The 25,566-nt window shown below is 36.2% G+C and overlaps 1 protein-coding gene across 11 annotated transcripts in view; it reads left to right on the forward strand.

Moving 5' to 3' along the window:
• The first annotated feature begins 3,314 nt into the window (after positions 1–3,314).
• Positions 3,315–25,566, forward strand: part of LOC124642657 (nuclear factor 1 B-type) — a 47,302-nt gene continuing 25,050 nt past the window's right edge. For 9 of the 11 annotated variants that reach the window (XM_047181229.1, XM_047181234.1, XM_047181231.1 and 6 more), the window contains exon 1: positions 3,317–3,443. In XM_047181229.1, the coding sequence (XP_047037185.1) occupies positions 3,366–3,443 (78 nt within the window). In that variant the 5' untranslated portion in view covers positions 3,317–3,365. Of the gene's footprint in view, positions 3,475–17,166; positions 17,294–25,566 lie in introns of those variants that run through there. The other 2 variants (XM_047181239.1, XM_047181237.1) reach the window with 2 other exon arrangements.

A 25,566-nucleotide genomic window follows, 5' to 3' on the forward strand; every position in this document is an offset into this window, starting at 1 on the left:
AGAAGAAAGTACAGTCAACTTCAGGTCAGTGGTAACAGTTTTATAGGAAAATTGTACTTATTAGTATTGAGCTAAGGTGCACGACAGTTACCACTGATGTGCAGTCTAATGTACACGTTTTTCATATAGAGTATCTTTGCAAAGTAGTAGTATTCATTTGTACCCAATGGATGTCATTGTAGACTTACTTTTATAATGTAGGATTTTAAATAAATAAATTGGTTTTAATTGTAGGCACAGTCTCACAGATTTACGGAACCAATGAAAATATGATATTTTATTTATATTATGTTATATAGACAACGCGTTAGTACTTTTGTTTGTATTGTTTAATTTTATTATTTTATTGTTTACTTTTATTATTTTATTGTTACATTTTATTATTTGATTATTATAATTTTCAATTTTATTTTGTGTAAATGTGTATCTTGTGTTTAATTTTGCCATGTCTTTTTTGCCTTGAATGCCATGTGTTTAATATTGTAAAAAGTTAGATAAGTGCCTCATTAACGCATTGGATTGTTATATCTGTAATGTTAGTGATAAGGTTGAAGAATAAATAAATAAATAAAAATAAATAAATGAAGAAACATTAGTTACTGGAGTAGATAAAGTAGGAAAGATAAGGGATTACACTAAAGGAGTACATAAGGAAGTATTAAAGAAGCACTTAAGAAAGTATATCGGGTGTGTCGTTCATAATCACATTAAATTAAATGAGTTAATATACTGGTTAATATATGTCCATTAACACAAAGAAAAAAGAAAAATACGTAAAAATAAAAAAAAATGAATTTTTCAAACAAAGTAAACACAATAAAAATGAGCGAAAATTAGAACACCATATAAAAGTCAGTCATTACAAACAACTGTAATTCTTCCTTGAAAACTGACAGCTGTCAACTGATCAAAACATTCGATACTCCTAACTTTATCTCTGTTTTACACATGATGTTGTAAATTATAAAAACTAAAAATGACTCCTGTGGCTAAACCACTGAATGGATTAGGTTATTTTTTTTACAATTCGCCATAGAATATCATAAAGTATATGCGATAGAATTTAATGTGATTGTGAACGACACACCCGATATAAGGGGAGTACATAAAGGGAGTCAGAAGAAGAGTACATAAGGACTTTCATAAGGGGAGTACATAAGGAGAGTACATAAGGGGAGCACATAAGGGTAGTATATAAGGAAGTACATAAGGGGAGTATATAAAGAGAGTACACAAGGGGAGCACATAAGGGTAGTATATAAGGAAGTACATACGGGGAGTAAATAAGGAATTACATAAGGGGAGTACATGAGGAAGTACATAAGGGGAGTACATAAGGAGAGTACATAAGGGGAGTACATAAGGGGAGCACATAAGGGGAGTACATAAGGGGAGTACATAAGGGGAGCACATAAGGGGAATAATTTAATTTAAGTCTTGTTAGTTTGTCAGATTCGGTAATTTTCACAGTCTTAGTACTTTGCCAGATCTGGTAATTTTGAATCTTGGTAATTTAGCAGGTTTGGTAATTTTGAGTCTTGGTGATTTGTCAGACGTATACCTAACTTCCTTATGTCTCCTCTTATGTACCCCCTTTAGGTACTTCATTTATGAAATTCCTTCATTTATATACTCCTATAATGAATCCTATAATGTAATGTAGTTGGTGATTGATTCACCCGTGCATCGGAGAGCACGTAAATGTCGGTCCTGCGCCTGATCTCTCTCCGGTCGTGTCGGATTGCCGTCCCATCGGGTTATGAGAGTGAAGGAATAGGGAGTGCACCTGTGTCTGCGCAAATGCTCGTGCACTATAATATGTCCTGCGCAGCTGGCTGATCTCCTTAGATGAGAACAGCCGCCGTGGCCGAAATCGGCCGTGGACGCCATTAATGTAATCCCTTATGTTGTCTAATCTATAAACTTCCTTGTGTACTTCCCTTATGTACTTCCTTATGTACTCCCTTTATGTACTCCTCTTTTTATTTTTTATGAACCTTAGGCACTTATCTTATGAACTCTCTTATGTACTCAATAAAAGTTACTAAAGTCAAAGTTACTACGAAAGTTTATAAGGGGAGTACATAAGTGCAGTGTTTTATTGAGCGACTGCCTATCTGACCTCCTCATACCCAAAATGTAGGTAACGCAGTCATCAAAGTTTCTGGTTCCTAACTACCCGTAACCACTACCGAAGATCAAGAAAAGTCAAAAAGCACCAAATTTAGTCATTTATTCAACGCGTCTTTAAAATTTTTCAGTAAGTTCAACTTTCCAAAAGTCCGTTGAGTTTTAAATGATACACATATAAACTTTTATACAGCGGAATACATTCAGGGTTACCATTTATTATTTTATTCGCTGACCTACTTGACTTTTCATAAAAACAAGACGTCTTAAGTATAAGAAAATTATTATTATCTAACAGGGAAAAAATCTGCCTAAATTCGCTCCACCACGGTCCGCCCAAGATGTGTTTTTAACCCTCACAGACAAAAAAACACGCACACAAACACACATAATGTGACATTTATAGACGCGTCAGCTGAAAAAGGCATGCGGGCTAAATTGAGCCTTCACACAATTCAATAAGAGTTAAAATACTCAGCAAAAACTGAGCTAAATTAGGATATTTCAAAAGTCAAACACAACACTTGAACTTTTTTTTGTCAAAGAAAAATAAACTCTACAGTTGTAGCTTTAGGATTGAAATTGCATTGTTAACGAAAACAGATATGTCATGTCTATGTTCCGAATTTGAAAGAGCTTTCCGAGGGAACCCGAGCGCTTACCGATCGGGTCCGAGTGGCGCCGAGACGAGGCGAGTGCCGCGAATGCATTACGACGTACGGATGTAGGGCTGGTACACGAGAAAATGCTATTTTTACATATACATACATTTTTGTTGTTATGCTTGTGTAATTATGCGTTTTTTTGAGTAGTTATATATTTTGGAGTTGTGGTTGTTTTAGGGACATTTAGAGATGGTAGAAGAGGGTTTGTTATAAGAGATTTGATAAAATTATAGAATTATCTAAACTTATTATATCTAATTCAATCAATAATTATGCAGTACAGTTCTGATGCAAAGTCATTTTAACATACATTTCGTCAGCATTCTACATCTCAAACAAAAAATAATGCACATAAAAAATCAATACTTCGAACAGCTTTCATCTAACCCGAAAATAGCACCCACAGCCTAAAAAAACCTTAGGAAAAAGCCGGAAAAGCTTGCCGTCAGCCCTGTGCGTAGGGCGGGGCGGGGCGGGGCGGCGCGCGCGGGGAGGGGGTCGGCGAGTCGCGCCAGTCGGTCGCGGGGCGCCGCGCAGCCCACACGCGATATGCGCGCCCTCTAGCGTATTATGTTCCTCCCCGACCTCCCGCGAGCCTGCATGGTGGACGACGTAGCGACTTACTTGCAAGCGCCCTCCTCGGGACAGGTGGCTACAATTATTAACAACAAACCCATATGTAATTAACAATGATCATATTAACAGATGTTGTGAGCTAATGTTGCTTACCTAAACTGCGTCGGCCGCCCGGGTATTTTCGGGACGTACCGATTTCGCCGTCAGATCGATGTGTGGACGCACGTGATCCTCTAATGTTGTAGGCTGGATGCGACTTGCCCACATCACTAGTAACAAGGTAACATAAAAAATAAAAGAAAAATAAAAAACACGTGTTCGACGCTCAACTTCAAGATTGAGAAGAATTCGAATTAAAAGAATCAAGTGTAACGGTTCTCGTTATGGTAAATTTTGTGTTCAAAACAGTCCGTGTAAACAGATCGATAAGCATGCTTTCGTACAAGATTGACAGTTACGAGCTGTGTTGTACGTTGAATTTAAAACAATTCAGTGCAGAATTAAAATGCCGAAGCTGCTGTGATTCCACGACAAAAAGCTCCGAGGTACCGAATAATGGTAAATATAGGATGCAATCATTATAATACAAAAGCATATTATATAAATATAAAACTAGATTTCATTGCGAATCTTTATGAGAGAGCTTAACCTTCAAATGCTACTAAATTATTTACAATAAAGAATCATCATAAAATGTTAACGTCTAAAACTCGTGTTCTCTAATGCTAGACTAAAATTAAGTTCGTAACATTGCTATAAAAGAAACAATTCGATGACTAAGAAGCGAATGTTAAATGACTCAGAATGACAATCATTTTCGTTTATTGTCATCCTTAAATAAATCAGAAAGATTATTCACAGCTACTAATAATAAAAATCCCTATCAAATTCATCAAAACCACAATTACAGAATTACTAAACCACGTTAAAGTACAGAAACATTAAAAAAAATAAACACTAAAAACAAACTTTTTAACACCAAAAAACCTACAACTAAACTCCTTGCTAAAACTCAACGCTAATCAATAAAAAAAAACAATACAGAACCATAGATTAAACAATAATAGATACGTAAAAAGGTTGGTGAATCAATATGGTATAGCTAAGATGTGAATAAGTTGACTGCAGGGAAACTACGGCATAACATAGCATAACGCCCATCGCCTCTGCAGTTTAGCCTGTTTTGCTAAAATCGGCTTTATCTGACTGCAAAAACAATTTACTTGCAGTTTTGTGAAAACTTTCTGGATTTCAAGAAGGTTTTATGCGGGTTATGGAACCTCTTTTGTAGTGTTTATGCTGTATTGGTTTTTAGGTTAGGATAACATGGTTTTTTGAAACGTGCTCGGTTATTACTAATTATTTTTCTCTTATTTCATTTCAGTTAATCTTTGCTGAGTTTAAATATATTTGGTTATATCAAGGCCCTATATTCTATTGATTGGGGCACTTCATTATATCATATTTCGTAAATTAATAAGCTCTCGCATAAAAGTCGAGTTCACGTTTTTATGCGTTTAAAAGATAATTGTTTCACAAATTCTTCTTTATTGTTTGTTTATTTATACAGCATTAGTTAAGTGTTGAAAAGCTTTCGTTTATTTTGTCCATATCTTGGAGATTTTGGAGTTATTGGCTCCGTGCCCTAATACTTCGCCCTTGATCTTGATGATGAGTATTCGTAGTATAAACATTTAGTTTTTTATGTTATACTGATAAATCGATTGATTTTACTATTTATTATTTATTTACGTTCGGTAAATAGTTGAGATTTTTTTTTCGGTTACCTAGTTTTGTTGGTGAGCAATCCCGAATTTTAAGTAAATAAGTAATTGATTAACAGACAAATAAGAAAAAAAAACTACAATAATTTCCTACACAGGCGTTTTCAATATTTTACAGCATATTTTCACGATAAATAACTAAACATTTTTGTCCACCACTATTAAAATTAAAACCCGGTAAACAGCATTAAAAAATACAGCTTCTAAATACGTAATATATTTAAGTATAAATTGAGTTTAGGCAAGGTAACGTACACCAAGTTAGCCGAGCATTCAAAGCTTATTCAGCAGAGATAACCCGACCAGAAACTTGAAATTCTAATTTAATTTCGGTACATTTCACTTTGGAAAACTAAGCATTTGATTAAAACTTATTTCTTTTTAGAAAAAACCTTAAAAACATGGTGATGTTTATTCATGTAGAATAATAATTTAAAGGATAAATGTATGTAAAATATTAACGAATCAATAAAAGAAAACTAGCAACGGCTGTCATTGGAACATCTATGGCAGTCGTTACGGGTAGTCAGAAGCCAGTAAGTCTGACAACCAGTCTTACTAATGTTATTGGATTACCCGAGTAACTGGGTTGAGGAGATCAAATAGGCAGTCGCTCCTTGTAAAACACTGGTACTCCGCTGAATGCGGTTAGACGAGGAGCCGACCCAAATATAGTTGGGAAAAGGCTAGGCAGATTATGATGTTAAAGAAAATAAGTGCGTTTTACAAATAGATGGATTACAATACAATAAGAAATCAATGAAACTATAAAGAATAATAGATTCTTTAAGGAAGAAATAAGAATTTTATGATGTTTTCGCCATTTTTTTATGTTGCGGAAACGTAAAAAACGCGAATAAACGTTTTGATTTGATTTGATTTGATTTAAAGAGCGATGTTATTCGGGAAATAAATGACAAAAAAAAATAAGAGAGTAATTTGTAGAAGAAAGAAAGAAGAATAAGATTAATAACAGTGTTATGAAATTACAGTTATGAAAATCTGAAATGGAACAAATTAGAAAGCACAATTTTAATGAATTAACTGATAATGAAGACACAGCCTTTCGTTTAGGAATATGATTTAAACTTGGATCTTAGAAAAATCAAGACATCCTTGCAATAAGAGAAAGTTCAAAAAGGAAATCTTTGTTATAAAAATGTAATAATTGGTTATAAGAGTGTATACAAATGACATTTTAAAAACTATCTTATAAAAACATCGGATTCTATAAAAATACATAATCGAGCATTTAAAAAAGACAAAAGAATAACGACAAAAATCTTCCATTTCTAAAAACTTTCAAAAAAAGAAAAACTCAAGCGTGGTCTCAAAAAAAAGGTTTGCAATGTCTAAAAAGGTTGAACATGATTAAAACCTCTACGGCCAAAGTACCCGGCCGGCTGGCGTTGAAGATCGCGACGCATCGGTGTTTCGATGTATACCCCTATTATTTCTTCTATCACCCTTTTTGCCACTCGATGTATGAATGTTTTTCACTAACTGTTAATGTTGATATTTTAATGTATCCCTAATAATTGTTAGTTTGTCATTTTTTTTCTATGTTTCTCTTGGGATATGCGAATCGTACCTAACTTTGACAGTTATTTGACAGCTCAATCATTTCTTGCTACCGTGTATAAAATTCCGTAAATTAATGACTAAAAGTTAATTTTGGAATAAATCAGTCATTATTGTAATGATTCACGCATCCCAATGTGTATATTTTTATTTGTAATTGGATGGCTACATTGATTTTTTTAATAACTCATTAAGAAACTATGTATTTTACTTCCGACCGATTCTAAAACGACAGAACTTAATACTTCTATAGGTACCTAAAGAGAATATGAAAAATCAATGTAGCGTTATATTCATTTACAAAAGTGGCTGAGGAAATAAAAAAAACATCTTTGGCAGTCGTTACGGCTAGTCAGAATCCAGTAAGTCTGACAACCAGTCTTACCAAGCGGTATTGGGTTGCCCCCGTAACTGGGTTGAGGAGATCAGATAGGCAGTCACTCCTTGAAAAACACTGGTACTCAGATGCATCCAGTTAGACTGGAAGCCGACCTCAACATAGTTAGGAAAAGGCTCCGCAGATGATTATGATTACACAAGGTAAATTCGAGATAAAATCGACTATTTTTCTGCAGATTTAGTAAGTTTTTTATTTCCTGAGCCGGTGTGTTTAGTCGATAATTCTGTATATGTGCATGATTCCCGAATGCACTACCCTGAGCGAGAATGTGTTGCACGTACCTGTTATTTTTTTAAATTTCCCTTTTTTTAATTTCACTACTCCAAGCAAAGGAATCCATTAGTAAATTGGATCTGTATATTGATGTTTTTTTTCGATTTCAGCTCACAGGTAAATTGTATTCTGCCTGTATATAACCTCATGTATTTTTGACTGTTTTTTACGTGTTTCTTTCTAGAGTAAAAGGGGCTAGTTTTTAAATGGAAACTTGTGAAACTGTGAAGATATTTCGATAGTGAAATGGGTTAATATGATCTTGCCACGACATTAGGAAGCGTGTTTAATAAAACAGCGGATTTTGGATCTATAAATAAACTGAAATTATGTTTAGTCGTGACCGTTTAAATATTACGAATGTTATTTGTTTTTCGGCGTGAAATATTCTGGGTGTTTTTTGTTTTTCTGAACGACGTCAGCAAATTTTATTGTAGGCTTAGTGTTTCATGGAAATTATTTACATTTTTCTTTTGAAGACAAGTCTAATTTTAATGTTATTTATGAAATCACACTACAACATAAAATTCTCATATTTTTTAAATCTAATGTGTAGGCTACTAGACATTTCTACTTCAGAGTCAGTGATTTTTTAAATTTTTAATCTACGTACTCATTTTCATGTTTCATATTTTATTCTACGTACTTTTATAAAACTGTAGTAAATGCGTTTGAAATGATAAACTTCTCATTAAAACGCCCCATAAAATTTCCCATTTGAATCTATCATTTGAACCCATTATGAATTCCATAAGTTAAACCATTATTTTCAAGTACATGAAGTTTTGTAGAATACTAGATACACAAATACGAACATAAAAACATATTGAGGAGAAACAGAAATAAAGTTTATTGTCTCTCTGCAAGAAACAATAAAAAATAAGGAAGAAATAAATACGCATAGACAAGGAGGGGTTACTTCTAATATCTATGTAGAGAGGCCGTAAATCCTTGATACAACCTTTTTATGTGTTTCATTTGGCTAATTGTCTATGATATTTAATGGGGATGTTATGGTAATACGATGTTTTGCTGTTGTGGTGAATAATATTTTCTATTCATGTTGTGAAATATAATTCGTTCAGGACTCATAGTAAATTCACACTCTAAAATTCTCCTAATGATAATATTCATTATCAACCTATTAATTCAAAGAAAAGTTACACCATTTAACTATAACGTTAACCGAACCATCTTCAGTTGTCAAATCGCTGATTTTGGTCATGGTTTGGTTAACGTTATAGTTAAATGTTGCAACGGGGTCTAAGTGTTAATTAACCAATATATTTTCACCTCGTCCTGTCGCATAGAACAAAATGATAAGCAATCGGATTGCCTAAAAAGTTAAAATTATACCAGTTTCAATTTTTTTTCAATATGTTTTTTTCACACTCGCGATATTGATTCCCCAATATAAGAACAACCCCTTCACTGACGCCTAGCTTACTAAGCTTAGATGATAAGCCTAACAAACACACACAAAGTGGATTATTTCCCAGAAAACCTTCAGCTTTTACCCCCATGTTTTCCTTCCATGATTTACAACATCAATATAAGGTTTTATCTCGTAAACAAGAATGGTGGAACGCATACTGATGCTGAAGTAAGTTGTTACATAAATTGTAGACGAAGTTAGTGCTATGTATCATGGAGTTAGAAGTCAGTGGTTGTAGTTGAAGTGGGCCTTGAGATAGCAGTAGTTATTAAGAATGCATTGTTTTTGGCAGAATTTTTTAGAAGTGAATTCAATTATTTTCAAAGTTTTAGAGAGTGATCATGTCTTCTTTGCCGATCGTCGGCCACTGCAACTATTCTCATATAAGGAGATCAACCAGAAGTGTAGGACATATATATGAAGCTGCACTATCCCCGTGTATTGTAGGCTATATTTTATTCGGGTGCGGGATAAATTTTCCCTAGGTTGCGGGTGAAATCGCGGGGACATATTATGTAACTTAGATAAAACAATTTTGAAGCCAATCTTTAATATTTATAAAGCTATAGTTTGTTTGTTGTCTTTAATACGCTAATTTTAGGAAAAGCTTTCACGATACGGAAAAAATCTTTCCATGTTAGATTTGCCCATTTAACGAGGAGGGCAATTAGGTTCTCTTTTATCTGGATTCGCAGAGTAGCTCCCATGAGATGTAGGTGAAACCGCTGTCAAAAACGAGTCTAGTTAAAATTCTAACAAACTTAACATCTAGGTATTTAACCACCGCCAAAAATCTCCCAAAAACAAGTCATCTTCGTTAAAAATAAAAGTTAATTCGTGTTAAAAACTGCTGGAAACTCAGGAACGGCAATCTGAGTTAAGTTTAAATGGTAGCACATAACAGTTAGGTTAGGAGATAGCGAGATCTGGTGCCAACTGAGGCTGCTGTGCCAACGGACAGGAGAACCGACCTTGACGGTTAAAAGTCGCGGTTTTGGTTGACAAAGCTGTCTTTAGGAAAGATCTAGTGCCTATAGACAGGAGGGTCATGATATATCGTAATGTGTAAATTGATTGTATTACTGTTCATCATCGTTATTGTTCCTTCCTCTTATCCTCGGGTGTTCTTCATCCTACTATGTGACAGTACCTCTCAAGTAAAATTACAATTATTATCGGAACAAAATAATGGTTTCTTACTGGAGAAGAGGGGATTATATTCATAATGGAGAAAATAATGTCCGGTTTCTGAGCTACTTTTATTGAGAGGTCTACCTACGTCATCCCGTTGTTTCACTATACTTTTCCAATTCATAAAACCTACGAAAACTTAACTGGCCAATGAGCTCCGATATATTTTTCATGTACACTATCGGGGAAATTGAAAAGATTATCTCCATCAAATAACCACTACAACTTACGCATTATCATAATACAACTTTTTAATACAGGAACTGTCAATACTAGTGTAAATCCGAACACCTTTTTCTTAACAAGGGACTTACCATAATTCACTAAGTGACTTTAGCGTTAATAACTTGAGCTACGGCATTATTCGCGCAAGTTTGTTAGTTTGTCAATAAAAGTCTGACACTCCTTCCCTCTGCACCTACAACAGTACATCATCAGATGCTTTTCTCGCTTAATGCTTGGTCTCAAAAAATAAGGGTCACCACAACTCACAATTCCTGCCCACCCCGCACTGGTAACCTGATTGAGGAAACATGACAGGCTCGCACGTGGCATGGCGTGTTCCTCACGAGTCACGACTATGCGCGGGCGCAGCCGTGTGAGGAATTAAACTGACCACCACGAGTATGAGCGTAGGTTCTGGTTGTAATCAGTAATTAGCTTATTGATTTCTGACACTTACGCGAATATTAGACATTTAAATAAAACTACTTTTACGGATTTTATCGCGTTATATTAATATTATTTAATCCCGACGTTTCGGATCCTTTACAGCATCCATGGTCACGGGCAGACTAAGGTGTTGGTCGTCTTGATATATTAGTTACAAACAGCTACCCTACATTTTGTTGATTATTATTGACAATCCGATTCACGCAAAACGAGCTCACTGTATCCATAGGTCGAGCAGTTGTAGGCTTGGATTTTGATTTAATAGTTTCTATGATGGGATTCCAAGCAGGTGGTATGCACCAGCCATCTTCTCTATTGAAATTTGGATGTTTTTTAATTTCAATAGCCTCGCGAATCATCCTAGGTAGGAATCGGTTTTCTCTTGCAAGGACTTGTGGTTTATCAAATCTGATGTAATGCTGGGCCTTGTCTAGTGTGTGTTCACAAACTGCTGACTGTCTGGAACGGCGGTGTTTGACATCGGCGATGTGTTCTTTTACGCGGGTCCCTATGCTTCTTTTAGTTTGGCCTATGTAAGAGAGACCACAATCACATTCAAGCTTGTATACACCCGCATCTTGTAGAGGTATGTGACACTTGACAGGTGGTAAGAATTGACTGATCTTCTTCAGCGGCTTGAAGTAGGTTTTGATTGAAGTCCTTGCAAGAGAAAACCGATTCCTACCTAGGATGATTCGCGAGGCTATTGAAATTAAAAAACATCCAAATTTCAATAGAGAAGATGGCTGGTGCATACCACCTGCTTGGAATCCCATCATAGAAACTATTAAATCAAAATCCAAGCCTACAACTGCTCGACCTATGGATACAGTGAGCTCGTTTTGCGTGAATCGGATTGTCAATAATAATCAACAAAATGTAGGGTAGCTGTTTGTAACTAATATATCAAGACGACCAACACCTTAGTCTGCCCGTGACCATGGATGCTGTAAAGGATCCGAAACGTCGGGATTAAATAATATTAATATAACGCGATAAAATCCGTAAAAGTAGTTTTATTTACAGTAATTAGCTGTTGAGTTGTAGAATTTACGACTGCTAAGGTTACTAAGGTTTATGTTTTTTTACATGACTTCCAAGGAGATTATCCACTTGGAAAAGGTTGTTTTTGGGCAGATTTGTTGGAGGGCCTTAGGATCATGGAAACAATAGCTTTGTGAGTCAAATGTAGTTCTTCTGTTATTGTATTTTGTCTCGTCTTTTGACCCTATATTGTCAAAGAATATAATGTCCTGTCCTGGCTCCAGACTATCTTCTCTATGTGGCAAACTTCCTTAAAATTGTTTTAAGAAGTAGTTTACATATAAAAGTGCGACAAACAGATATACAGTGTTCCTTTCATATTTATAATATTAAAGTAAGGATATTTCCAGTTTCGAAGTATTGCTTCAAGTTAAGGTGCACAGACACGATGTTTGACATATTTCAACTTGCTTCGGTTTACTCTAAATCAGAATCCTTTAAACCTTACCACTTAGTTAAGAGACCTTAGTCCACAGTTTCGGTAAAACTGTTAAAAACCATATCTAAACGATGATAGCTCAACCCGGAATCAAACCCAAATCCGCAGAACTATAGGTACTGTGCTTCGTAGGCCTCGTTAAAATGTAGTTAATGGTATCCCATGGGTTATTTTAAGGTGTCTACATACTGTCCCAGTTTCTTATACATTGTGTAACCCCGTGATTTTCAGGTCAGTCTAATTAAGCTTTTAAAGACAGCCGTGCTTTTGAGAAGAGGTCGAAAAAATCAAGCAGTAACTTTACTAATATTATAATGAAAAAATCTCTGTTAGTCTGCCGCACTTTCACGCCAAAACCACTGAACCAATTTTAATGAATTAATTTGGTACAAAAATAGTGAAGAGTCTGAGAAAGGACATAGGCATAATTTACTTTTTTTTTGGGTATACGGCAGAGTTCCTTTAGTATGCGTAAAGCCCCCAGTACACGTTGGCCTGTGTTGGGCCAAGCTGTGCAATGCACAAATGTAGGCCACGATCAAATGGTGTTTACACATTGGCGCATGGCTCATTCTTGCCTGGTAAACCACGTGCGATGGACGTCGAAGTAATTAAGGCTTCGGCTATTTATTTGTACACTACTATATATATTTATATTAAACTACACTACTATATATATTTATATTATACTACACTACTATATTTACTACTATACTTATTTTTACACGCAACACAAAAGTGTACTTTATCCTCAGCGGTCGGTGACGAACTAAACATTGGCCGAATGTGTAAACACCACACGCCAAGCTGGGCCAAGATTCCTTTGATGTGTGCCCAAAAAACCGACAACTCGCCGAATGCGCGCCAACCTTGACAAATGTCCGCCAACCTGCACCAATACCCCGTGTACACATTGGTGATGGCGTGTATTGGCCGCACTTGGGCCAACGTGTACTGGGGCCTTAAGGAATTTGGGGTCCAGCTAGACCTATAGAAGAAAATTAAATTATTAGTTACCTCAGTATTAGTTACGTTGTGTTGCTACGACGGCATATTAAGGCTCTATAGACTTTACTACGGCGTAGCCAGTTTGCACGATGTATTTTTTATAGAAATTGCCTTCACATTAAAAACAATATGTGTATATATTATGTATTTATGTTCTGAATGAAAAAAGGTATCTTTACTATCGATGAAGCATGTTTCGAAAGAAACGAAACTTTATATCAACATGAAAAATATGATAAATATCATGAAAACAAAAAAATCGGAATCAATTTCATAATATTGTCTATGATAGAAAGGCCCACACAATCCATTCACTCATTCCAAATTCGAATTCCAAAAAAAAGAACAAACGTCAAACTTCACCAAGCAGTTCTCACCTGTGTGACGTCACAACATGGCCGCTACCACGTGTTATTGCCACATTGCCAACTGGCATATACCGCCCTTGACACTGCTTATTCCTTCTGACTAACTAGCTTTATGAAATATTACTTCCTTGCGGTTTTTGGGTTTAATTAGGAGATATAGTATTGGATTTATAGAGGTTTTAGAATTTACTGGAATCAGTTATCAATGTCCTCTTCTCGTTTTGTGAATGTCTGCGTGTGTTCTCGTCCTGACTGTAATTTGTTTTTGATAATCTTTGTCAACCACTTTGGAATAAACTTCGGTTAACTGTCTGACTGAAAATGTCCGGCTAACCTCCGAAAATCCGACTACCAGTCCTCGGGTTGCCTGGGTAACTGAATTGACCAGTCGCTCTATGTAAAACACTGGTACTCAGCTGTATCTGGTTAAACTGGAAGCCGACCCCAACTTAGTTTGAAAAAGGCTAGGCACATGACTGATATTGGAAGTACCTACTTATACATTATCATCAACACTACAGCTTCTAGAGAAATACTTTCTCCTTAAACATTTTAAATTACTTCAAACAGTCTCAAACCAATATTAAACATTTTACAGACGATTGTGCAAATTCGATTTCCGTCTGTTAACTTCAAAAACTCGGTGCAGACCTGTGGCTGACAACAAAAGCTTCTGAGAAATAGATACGGCCATATTTTATACGTATTTCAGGAGATGTGTATCATTTTATATCGGCTGTCGGTTAGGTACGGTCGCTGATAAATGCTCGTTCATGTGGAAGAACTGTACCTGAAAGTTTACTTTTATTTTTTGGGCTACTTTTACCTTTTCAAGTTTAATATCGATACTGTAAAATGTGGATACTTATTCTTTATTTGTAGCAGACGTCAAATTGGTGTTTGTTGCTCCTTTTTCCTTCATAACTTACTTAGGCTAAAAGTTAGGTAGGTTAGTCGTTTTGTAACTATATATTTATATACCATAGAATAAGCTGGACTGAACACCGCACTAATGTATCCATATTAAAAGAGCTTCACATCAAACAAAGACTTTCTTCGATTGTGCAACTAAGAACACTTAAAATGTTTGGCCATATCATCCGCAATGAAGACTCAATGGAACGATTAGTTGTGCAAGGGAGAATAGAAGGACAGCGTTCTCGTGGACGATCGCCAACCAGATGGACAGACCTCATAAAATCTGTAACATCAAGCTCAATTGTGAAGTGCGCACGGAACGCCACCAGCAGGGAGAAGTGGAGAGAAATCGCAAAGGCAGCCGCCAGAGACAATCCATGATCACGACCACTCTGCCAAGAGTGTCCGATTAAGAAGAAGAATTTATATACCTACCTACTTACAACAAATATTTTCAAGAAATACAATGTTTTATAAAATAATATTACGGTATTTAATTACGATATCATATAAAATTGATAAGTTAAGAAGCTATGACCAGCTTTTTTAATTACTTTGCTTCGTTAGGTAGCTACATAATAATGTGAGTTAATCAGGTATATTGGAAAGTCCATCACATAACTAAATTGAGAAAGTCCTCCTTTTTAGAAAGTCAATAAAAATACTTTTGGTTTTACACTGGTATACAAGGCGATTTAAAATCGACGAACCAAAAGAACATTTTCTTATTTTTTTGGTTTCAAGTCATTAAATGCAGTTTTTTCTCAGCAATTTTCTTCGGATACATATCAGGTGAATCACCGTCACAATATAAATACGAGTACTGATATTATTGGACACGGATCACGCTTGCCAGACGTGTCATTACGTGGATGACATAGCTGGGTAAAGTGCAACAATATTTACATATATTTGGTATATAGAGCTAAAGGTAGGACGATGAGTTTCAGAAAGACGGTCATTAATAGACGTTAAAACTTCTGTGAAAGTTGATTTAAATTATAACAGTTTTCGAGGCACACGAAATATACGAAATTATTTCCAGTGTAAGATAGCCCATTTAGGTATTTGGGGCCTCGTTCTGTGGGAACTACTCTAAGCAAGCATGGGCTATCAAACACGGGAAGATTTTCTTTTACCGGAGCCGTTAGATTAGCGCGTTAAAACTATCAGCTATTTGAGCTTTATATGAGTAACGATTTTGAACAAGATGATACAAAAATATAAAGGAGTTTACTTCTATTCGGCACACAAAATCCCTACTTTGGATTTGAGTAATCTCTTGGCATTTATTGTGAGATGGTCAAAAGTATGACTAAACGCTCTCGGGTGCAATTCGTATGCAATATTTTTGTGCCTACAAAATTTGAGAAGAAAACATATTTTTTTTCACATGTCACGAAAATTTTGTTCACTATCTTAATTCTTATTATGTATTCGTAAATAGGTTTATTGATTACACATTAATGTATATAGTTTATTAGATGGTAGTTTAATTTGTGTAAGTGACAATGAAGTTGTTAACTGCCTTCCAAAAAGAGTGAATTTCTCAATTCGGATGTTTATTTACATTAACTTTGCGGGTTAGATTGAATTCAGATATCTCAGCTATTTCTTTTAGGCGGAATCTTTATGTGTTATGGGCATCGTTTCGTTATGCTCCTTCACACACAGGTTCGAAACGAAAATATTGTACGACCCCAATCGCTTGATGATTATTCCATATCAACATTATATTTAGCCGTGACGATTCCCGATAAACCGACCACACATCTCAACGTCACGCTCATACATCATAGGACGAAAAACTAGCGAATGAGCGACAGATTCCGAGTATGTATCAATCAGGCTCCGACTCTGTATCCCGACGGGAATCAAAGATCCGAGACTTGCGGCCGACGTCCGTTGCGTTCATTTTTCCGATAATAGACCGCGCCGTCTCCCTCGCACCACGTTGCGCAAACGCCACCAAGCCGAGCTAAAACAGGGGCTCGGGCATACTAAATTTAGTTCTGCAACACTGCACCGTGTCATGCCCATAGAAAACATTAACAGCGATACACCACACGATATATGGACACCGCATATTCCCAGCCAGATTTTCGCGATCACAAATTGGTGTATAATATTCAATTAGGTCGGCCGATATTGATGGCAGAGCCGGCCGGCCGGCAATTTTGGTTAGCGCATCTGCTGCTCCTATACGCGTAACGTTTGATATACGATTAGTTTTCGAACCGTTTTCACCGGTTTACCCGGTCGATAGTCCATTATCCGGCCGGGTGTTGGCGAGCCGGGCCGGCTGCCGCGCCGTTTGTCCCTCAAGGTGCGTCGCGGGGACAGCTAAATATAACCGCACACGCGGCCGGTCGTCTTCACAATTTTTCCTCGGTCCGGCGTACTCCCGGCATGCTGCCAGCTCGACGTCATACCTCTATTACCTCATAAACGCCAAACTTTGAGAAAGGACTTTAAAATTAGCAAGGACGCGGGTTCAATCGGCTACAGACAGGCCGCGGCCCGGGTATTTCTGTCCCGCGACACCAGCGCTCCTGATCATTACGCAAGCCTCGGAGCATCGAAGATGGCCGCCGCCGGCGTGCAGAAGACGCGGGAGAGGAGAGATGAGCTGTCACGGGATATTTATGAAATTGGAACTAAAATAGATTCAGTAGTAGCTTGGAGCGAGTCACCTTGACGCGCGTGTCTTATGTAACGCGCGCCACGCGAATCGAACGCGACGCGCTCCAAAATCGAAATTCGAAAATGTCAAAAACGTGACGCAATCGGTGACGTGTCGATGTGTGACGTAAGTTTAGTGTTGCCACTCCTCCGTTCGACTAATAAATTTATTGTTTGGCATGTAAACGGATGCGTTCGAGCCAAGAAATTACAGCGTTCGGTAAAAAAAATATTGAATGAAGCAACGGAATGATGGCGCAGTGTAATCGGGCCCGCCTTGCAGCTTTGCCAAACACTATCTTGTTTATAGTTCAACAGTTGCACAAGATTTTTGATTATGGAATGTTTACACCTTCCAGTTTCCTTGTTTCATTGTGATCGGCCGGACTTTTGTTCTCTCGCTCTATTTTTTATAGAACTTTTAATTACTCCTTTCTCCTAATGACGGCGGCGCCTATTGAAACGGTGGACCACTTAAACTTAAGTGTAGAAATGACTTTTTATTTTTGCCGTCTGTAGGTAGTTCCCTAATGATTTTTCAGCGGTACTTACTTGTTTCAGTCGGTCCAAGTTTCGTTTGCATGTATTGTTTGATGAGTAAAGTTGGGGATTATGTCTGGATGTTTTTGGCGTTGGCAATACTGGGTAATGTCAGTTCGTATTTTGTTATAAAGACGTTTGCAACATTGTGTATCTCAATAAACAGTTATGGTCGCTAATCTTGTATCGTTGGTTTCTAAATGTGTGTAGTTTAATGGCATTGTAACATTTTAGCTTTGTTTATGAATAAGAATTGAAGTAAATCGTTTAGATTTCTGTCCATTAGCTGGTTTCTATTATTTTAATAGTGTTATTTATTAAGATTCCTCTTGTTTCTCAATTTGGGGTGTACTTATCTATTTGGCTCCATAAGCAGTGCTTCTATCGATTTAAAATAAAGCAATCTTTTATTGTTTTATAGCTTTTTTATCCATTTTCATACGCTTCAGCTAGAAGCATTTAAGATTTCCTGTTTGTTTTCTATTTAAAAAACTACAACAAGCTCTTGCTTGCTTTTGGAGCTTGATCTTATTATTAAGTTTAAACTTTTTAAAACAACAAAATCTCATAAAACAAACGTGCTTCACTTAAAAATATGTCACCACTCACCTATGTCAACTGCCCATAACCTATCACAACTTTTAGACAAGCGAAACACTATCCTAATATGGTTTTAAATATTCTGTTACCGTATCACGCGTGGTATAGGATCATAAACTAAGTGTGAATTTGTGTTTCAATCGGTTTAACGCTCTTTTTATTATAAATAATTGTCATAATTTAATTAGTAAAAGTTCAGTAGACTTTCCTGATGTTTTCTTGACCAGCTACAGTCAGAATCATCTTATAATACATAAAAAAACCTTACCCTTCTTGGCAGTCGGGTAAAAAGTCAGATTCGCCGTCTTTTTTGAAACAGAAAGATCTCATAAAACAATCATGCTTCACCCAAAGAAATGTCAAAAATCACCCATAACCTATCACAACTTTTAGACCAACAAAACTATCCTAATATGGTTTTAAATATTCTGTTCCCGTATCACGCCTGGTATAGAATCATAAACTAAGTGTGAACGCATGTTTAACTGAAGATTTAATGGCGGACCTACTTAGTATGAGTATGGCAATACTAGGCGATGTTGTCCTTTACATAAACTGTGATACTGATCCGATTGTGATGGGGTTTTTTTTGGAACACTCTCTTTTGTTTTTTGGGTGAAAGTGTGAGTGATTTTTGTCTAGTTAATTTCAAGTTGCAATTCGAGAATTTGTTTGGTTAAAGGAGTCAGCGTAAAATAATCACATGGATAGGTAAATAAAAGCATGTAAGTCTCTATGGCATTTTGTGAATTATCTTGAATGTATAATTCTTAAAACAACTGTTGTGCTATGAATTTTTACGTTTAATTTTCAAAGTAAAAACGTTTTCAGAAAAACGGCCGTTTATGTATTCGGTGAACTTAAATTTAAGAGACTTATCTCTCATATAAATTAACGCTAAAATAACGTTCTTTAAGGTACTATATCTCGAAAGTGACTCAATTACTTAAGAACCAAAGAAACAACAACAGACACCAATTTGACAGCCAAAACTGTTACCCACACAAACAATTAACACAAACAGGGTATAATCATCAATTTTTCCGGCAGCCGCCATGATGGAAACGCGGGCGCCTCGCCAACATCCACCATTGCAAATCATGAACCACAAACCGCCAATAGGCTGCCAGTTATCATAACTTCAAACACAAACACAGCACTACTCCATATCTTACTATAAGCCGCTGACAACCCTACCAGCCGAGGATTAGTGACGTGGGTAGCCTGTAATCCCGGCATATCCCGGGACAACACGGGAACTATTTGCATACGATTGCAGTTAAACGTCATCTGCGGGATTTGAGACAGTGGTGCGTCTTAGCGGGATTGCAGCAAGTCGGTAGTAATTTTGTGTAATTTCGCCCCGGGATTATAGGGGGTTGTATGGGGTAGGTTGGACCGGGGGCTTGTTGTAACATCGTTATGGTTCGGATTTAAGTTATGGGATACGGTCTTGGGTTGCAGTGTTTATGTTGTTAAAGTTCTGTGCTGTTCGTTATGTGTATTTATTTACTCTTTTCATTTTAAAGTAAATAAGAAAATTCGACCAACAGTCATCTCTCGCAATTCTTATGAAGAAAATATTCAACATACAATCCTTTCCTTATTCCTGACACAGCAATACTTATTTGTTGTTGCGTACTAAGGTACATTAAAAACATAACGGCAAACCACAATAAATACTGAATCCATCAACCAACGTACATAAGGTGCTATATAAAACACTAATTACATTCTAACATTTCTTCATTTCTCTTCTTCTTCTTTTATTTTTCAATCACTGCATCAGATCCCAAACGAATCCAAAAAGTACCTACCTAAATATCGCCACCGAAATCCTTAGAGGTCAGACAAACCATTTGACCCAAATAGCAAGCAAACCCGGGTGAACGCACGTCACTTACGCAACAATGACAGTTGACAATACGATTAACATAACATATTTATTATACGCACCGTCAAGCCATTGTAAAAAAAAGTCGTGGCGCGTGATCTGACTTCTAGTGGTGAATTTGCAAATAATTGTCGAGAGTGCATTGGCCGAAGCTTACCTTGTGTTACGTGAAAGGAATTTAACTAAATAGCGATCTTGTGCTGGGTTTTTTGGTCTAACGGTGGTTTAGGAATTAATGGGATGGTTGGATATTAATTTGTTTGGTTTATGAAGTGTTTTGGTAGGGTTGGAGGGGTGAATTGGTTATCCCGTGTTCCGTGGGAACTACTTTGTGCAGCCGGATTAAAAGTAGCCTATGTCCTTTTTCAGGCTCTTGACTATCTGTGTACCCAACATTAAAATCTGTTGGTTAAGTTCTCTTTTGGCGTCAAAGCGTGACAGGGTTTCTTTCGCGTTTACTTATAAAATTACTAGCCGTTTTCCAGCGGTTTCGCCCGCGTCCCGTGTAAACTATTGTCTGTACCGGGATAAAATATAGACTACGTCACTTGTGAAGAGTGTGCCTTCCAATATTGAAAGAATTTTTCAAATTAGTTCATTCGTTTCGGAGAATTAAATTAGTAAACAAAAATATATTAGTATGGATTAAGAAAGGATTGTTTATATCGTACTTTCCCTTACATGTGTATTTGATATATGTATCGTTTTCTTTCGACGGCGCCATACGAGATCGGTAATTCACAATGCGTTTAGAGTTCGGACATCTGACTACTGCTTAAGTAGATCTGTATAAGCTTTTCCTTAAACTTCCTTATAAGTCAAAAGTAAAACATGTGAAAGATTTAAACCATTTGTTTTATGTATTGAAAAACCTCGGGAAAATTATGACGTAACTTGTCTAGCCGCTGTGTCTCGTCTACTTTTAAACTTATAAGTGACATATTATATGAATAGTAATTAAATACTCCTTTGTATTTACTGAGCTCATGACATTTTGATACTGGCAACAATTATTTAAAAAAAAAAATTGCTAGAGATATAAAATGACATTCTATAATCAAAACACCCGCGACAACACGCCTTCTATTTTTAAACACCCAATTTTCCTTCAAATTGAACCATAACCAATTAAGATCTTCGTATTTAAAACTTTTTGGTAGAAAATCGAGGTCGCTGACATGAATAGATATAATATGACAGTTTTGCAAGATTTGTAGGTTATAAAATAGGGTTTGCTGACGTGTCGTTTTAATTTAGGACGGATAGAACCTTGGGGTATTTGTGTTCGGATACAATGTGTGCACAATGTTGTGGCGAGATGTTCGGCGGTAATCGACGTTTAGTTGGTTCTGTTTCTAAGATAAATCTACAATACTAAAACAATCTAGTCCTAAAAGACTAGACTGTATCTGAGCTGCGTCTTTGGGAGATAATGTTAATATATTTTTTGTTATTGAAATGATAATTGTGGTAGATGTAAATGGTTTACTGGCTTGATTTTTTTTTTAAATTCTTAATGGTTTTCTATCGGGTTCATAACGATAACGTAAATGACAGAAGCGCCATTTAGGGACAGTATTTTTTAAAATTCTATTTAGAAAAACCGCAGTCAAAAGGGACCTTAAAGAAGAAAAAGCTTAGAAAAAATACAATGAGTAAGAGATCATGTTTATTTTTAAAGGGTTTGATATCTAGGATGCTTTTAAACGAAAGAAAATCTAGAGTCATTATTAACTACGAAAAACATAATAACTCCGCTACATAAAATATAGCACCTATTAACATACCCATAAAGCCATTCTCCGATACTTTAAAACTATTAGCATAACCTTGGGGATTTGAGGAGGCAACCATTTGAGAGGATGCCAAGGAAAATATTAGCTTCTTAAAATGGTCGGGTTACACAATTTCAGAGATAAATAAATCACAAAGTTTGGAAGGTAGTTCGATAATACAGTCCCATGCAATTTTCCGTATCACTGCAGTATCTATTGGGTTTAATGATTTGTGGGTAGTTTTGCTTTTGTTTCTTCATAAGTTTACTGCAGTGGTGTATCGGCCTTTGGGAAAGAAGGTCGTCTTAATTGGTATATGTTTTATGTGTTGGTCTATTTTAAATTATATTTAATCAATTCGTACACATTTCGTCGTGAACGTCGTAATTAAAATTTGTTTTAATACCAGACAATTGTAAATTTTTCTAAGATAAAAAAATTCAAAAATCTCGTAATATGTACTGTCCTTTTTTACAACTTTGTTACCTCCATACCATGTGGTACTTTCTTTATTCCCCATATTTTTCTGACCAAAAAGTTTATTACAATTCTCTTGCTACAGAAATCAAACCTCGCACAAATAAAAACAAAAGCGCATCAAAACTATCATACTCACACACACGTTACATAAACTCCTAACATAGGAAAACCCGCGAACATCACATTAAAACGCATCAGCTTTATTAGAATTCTTCCCAGTGAGTGTATTTATTAGTACATGAAGGTACTGCAGCCTGCATTCTGCATTGCATCCGGGAGCATGCACGATTATCCACAATTACTTGTACTAGGCTACAAACTTCACTTATGTATGCACTATGCACTACGGATTCTTGAAGAGCGAAATCGATATGCCGAACTGCCAATAGGTTTGGAAAATCTTGCAGTTGGTAGTACACCTGTGGTTTGTGCATTTGTTAGCGGTTCCTTTGATGAGGGGAATTGATTATTAAGACCTTGATTGGATGTAAAGAGCTTTTATCGTGATCGTTGACGTTCATGTCAATCTCTGCTTTAAGCTTTTGTGGTGAATTTCCAGTCATTAGTTTTTGCGCTACCAAAATTTGAAGACTTGAATACAAAGTCTTACTGCGGTCTTCAATAACATATAATTTTGACATATGCCCAAAAAAGGAATTCAAATTCTCTAGTAAGCAAATCAACAGATAAGTTATTGAAATTCGTCCGTCAGAGGTGCTAAAAAGCCTTCTGAATCAATCAGAATAATAAAACCAAGTAACCTATCAAAGGTTGTGTTTCCTTATAATAAACATTTGCCCTAGTGCGGCTGTCTGTTCCCAACACGCTTCATATTGAGAGGCTTATCGTTTGCCTTCGATATAAGTTGATAACTTTAAATAATTAGGTCGAGCTGACATAAGAAAAACAGACGAAGATTCCACACAAGTTAATATGGCCTTATTAAGCTGCTTACTCCTAATGGGGTTATTAAGGTCTTTACTCCTTGAGATCTGAAACTAAAGGATGTGCTTTCTTTGTGATGTCAATATCTTTCCTTTTGCTTAACAACAGAAACGGCATTTGGCAATATATGTAGATCCATTCATTTTAGATACACCGGTGTCTTCTGTCACGAAATATGTTTTCATGATTTAAAGCATTATTTATTGTAAACACAGTCGCTCTTTGTAAAACACTGGTATTCAGCAGCATCCTGCTAGACTTAAAACAGACTCCAACATAGTTTGGAAAAGGCTAGCCATATGATGCTGATTTAGTTTAATTTATCACATAAAAACCTACGGCACCTTCGTCCCTCAACTCTTCTCGACCCACATTCCTGCCTACCCCATTTGGTTTAGGCAGATGATGATGATGAGCATTATATTATATTCTCTAAATAGCTACTTCACCTTTATCCCTCATCCCTTCACAACCTACATTCCTGCCTACCCCCATTCCACCACACATAGGACTGCGTCGTAAAAAACGCTAACGTTTTGCGTCGCCCGAACTTTGAACGAAACAACTTGATGTAAGTTCTGCCTCAGAAGGTCGCTGGATTGCGACTGAGGTACGGCCTCTGTTGCAGCGATAAATGAAAATGGGATCTATTTTATATGGAATAGTGTGTTCATTTGGTTGTTGTACTTATCTGTTTATTTATATTAGAGGAGTTTTTATTATTTACAATCATGATAATAATGATTTCTACGTCTCTAATTTTGTTTAGTGTGCTTCGTCGCCCGGCCTTAAGGTAGACATATACATAGTCACATCATGTGTTTTAATTAAATCCCTGGCCGATTTGGTAATTCAGAAAGATAGGCAAATAATTTCTTCTGAATTATTGACTGTCCTACTTCTTATGATCCTACTCTAGTCTTTTTCTATAAGCATAGCTTAATCATGGTCTAAATTATGATCATATTTTCTTTTGCAACATCATCTTCGTCACCTATTTCTTAACTAATAAGCTGAAGCGTTTTCCCTTCCTCCCGCTGCCACTGAAGCCAGAACTTTAGTTCTTGAAACTATTTTCTATTTGTGCGCCAGTGTTCAGCTGTTACTATTACTCAAGTTGTTCAGTATAAATACCTATACTGTCCGCACCTAGAATCGGAACAAATCTATTTATTTGAAGGTATCTCATTTGAACGTATTGCGAACCCTTCGTGTTTAGAAAGCATGATATTCTTTAGAGAGTATTTGTAGACCTTTCACCATTGTGTCACCAAAATAATTATATCAATGTTTGTCAAGATCAAGGGGTGTTACTGAGAAACTTGATTGTAGAAATCCGATAGATAGATTGTCCATGTCCGTGAACTGGTATTCTAGTGCTTATTGAACTGAAACTTCTCTGTTTGTGATTCCTTGTTTATCGTTTTAAGACGATTGACGTTATAACTTTTTTGACTTGAAATATTGTATAAATGAAATACTCATACATTATTTACTTACGACCAATTATTTTGCTATGGCTTTAGTGTTATAATTTTTTCCATTACATAGGTTTCACATTAAAAAGTCATCTACATAAATCGCAAACATTCTAATTACTAACCAGTATTTACTTAAACCCACACAGAAAGTTGAGTTGTATTCAACTATGTTTTCAAAGATCTCGTTACGAAATTATTGTATTTTCTTGACACCATATCGTTTTTACGATCGAGCTCGTAAAACTAGCCACGTGTGCTGAAAAATGTTCGTGATGGTTTCAATGCATTATATCTATGCTATTTTGGATTAGCCCAGTCTTATTGGACAAGCAAAAGAATCGTATGATGTAGCTCTCTTTAATGATAATTTGGGAACAAAAAAGTGCAAGAATAGTTAGGTAATTATTCACCTCTATTAACTTACTACTTGCAACGTTTTTGACAGTTATGTAGATAGAGATTTCCCGTCGTATCACAAAAACTTTTAAACGTCTGTTGAACACTTGTCTAAAAAATGAAGATTGTGACGTTGTCATAAGGCCCATTTTGCAGCCACAATTTTATTAGACAAGTGTAAAACAGATGTTTAAGTTTTTGTAGTAACACCATTCATGTCTAACTTGAAATTGCGACCATTTAGCGATTTACGAATATTAGCGTACTCGATTCCCTATACGTAAAAGTT

The sequence above is a fragment of the Helicoverpa zea genome, chromosome 25 (genome assembly GCF_022581195.2).
Source record: "Helicoverpa zea isolate HzStark_Cry1AcR chromosome 25, ilHelZeax1.1, whole genome shotgun sequence".
NCBI classification, from domain to species: domain Eukaryota; kingdom Metazoa; phylum Arthropoda; class Insecta; order Lepidoptera; family Noctuidae; genus Helicoverpa; species Helicoverpa zea.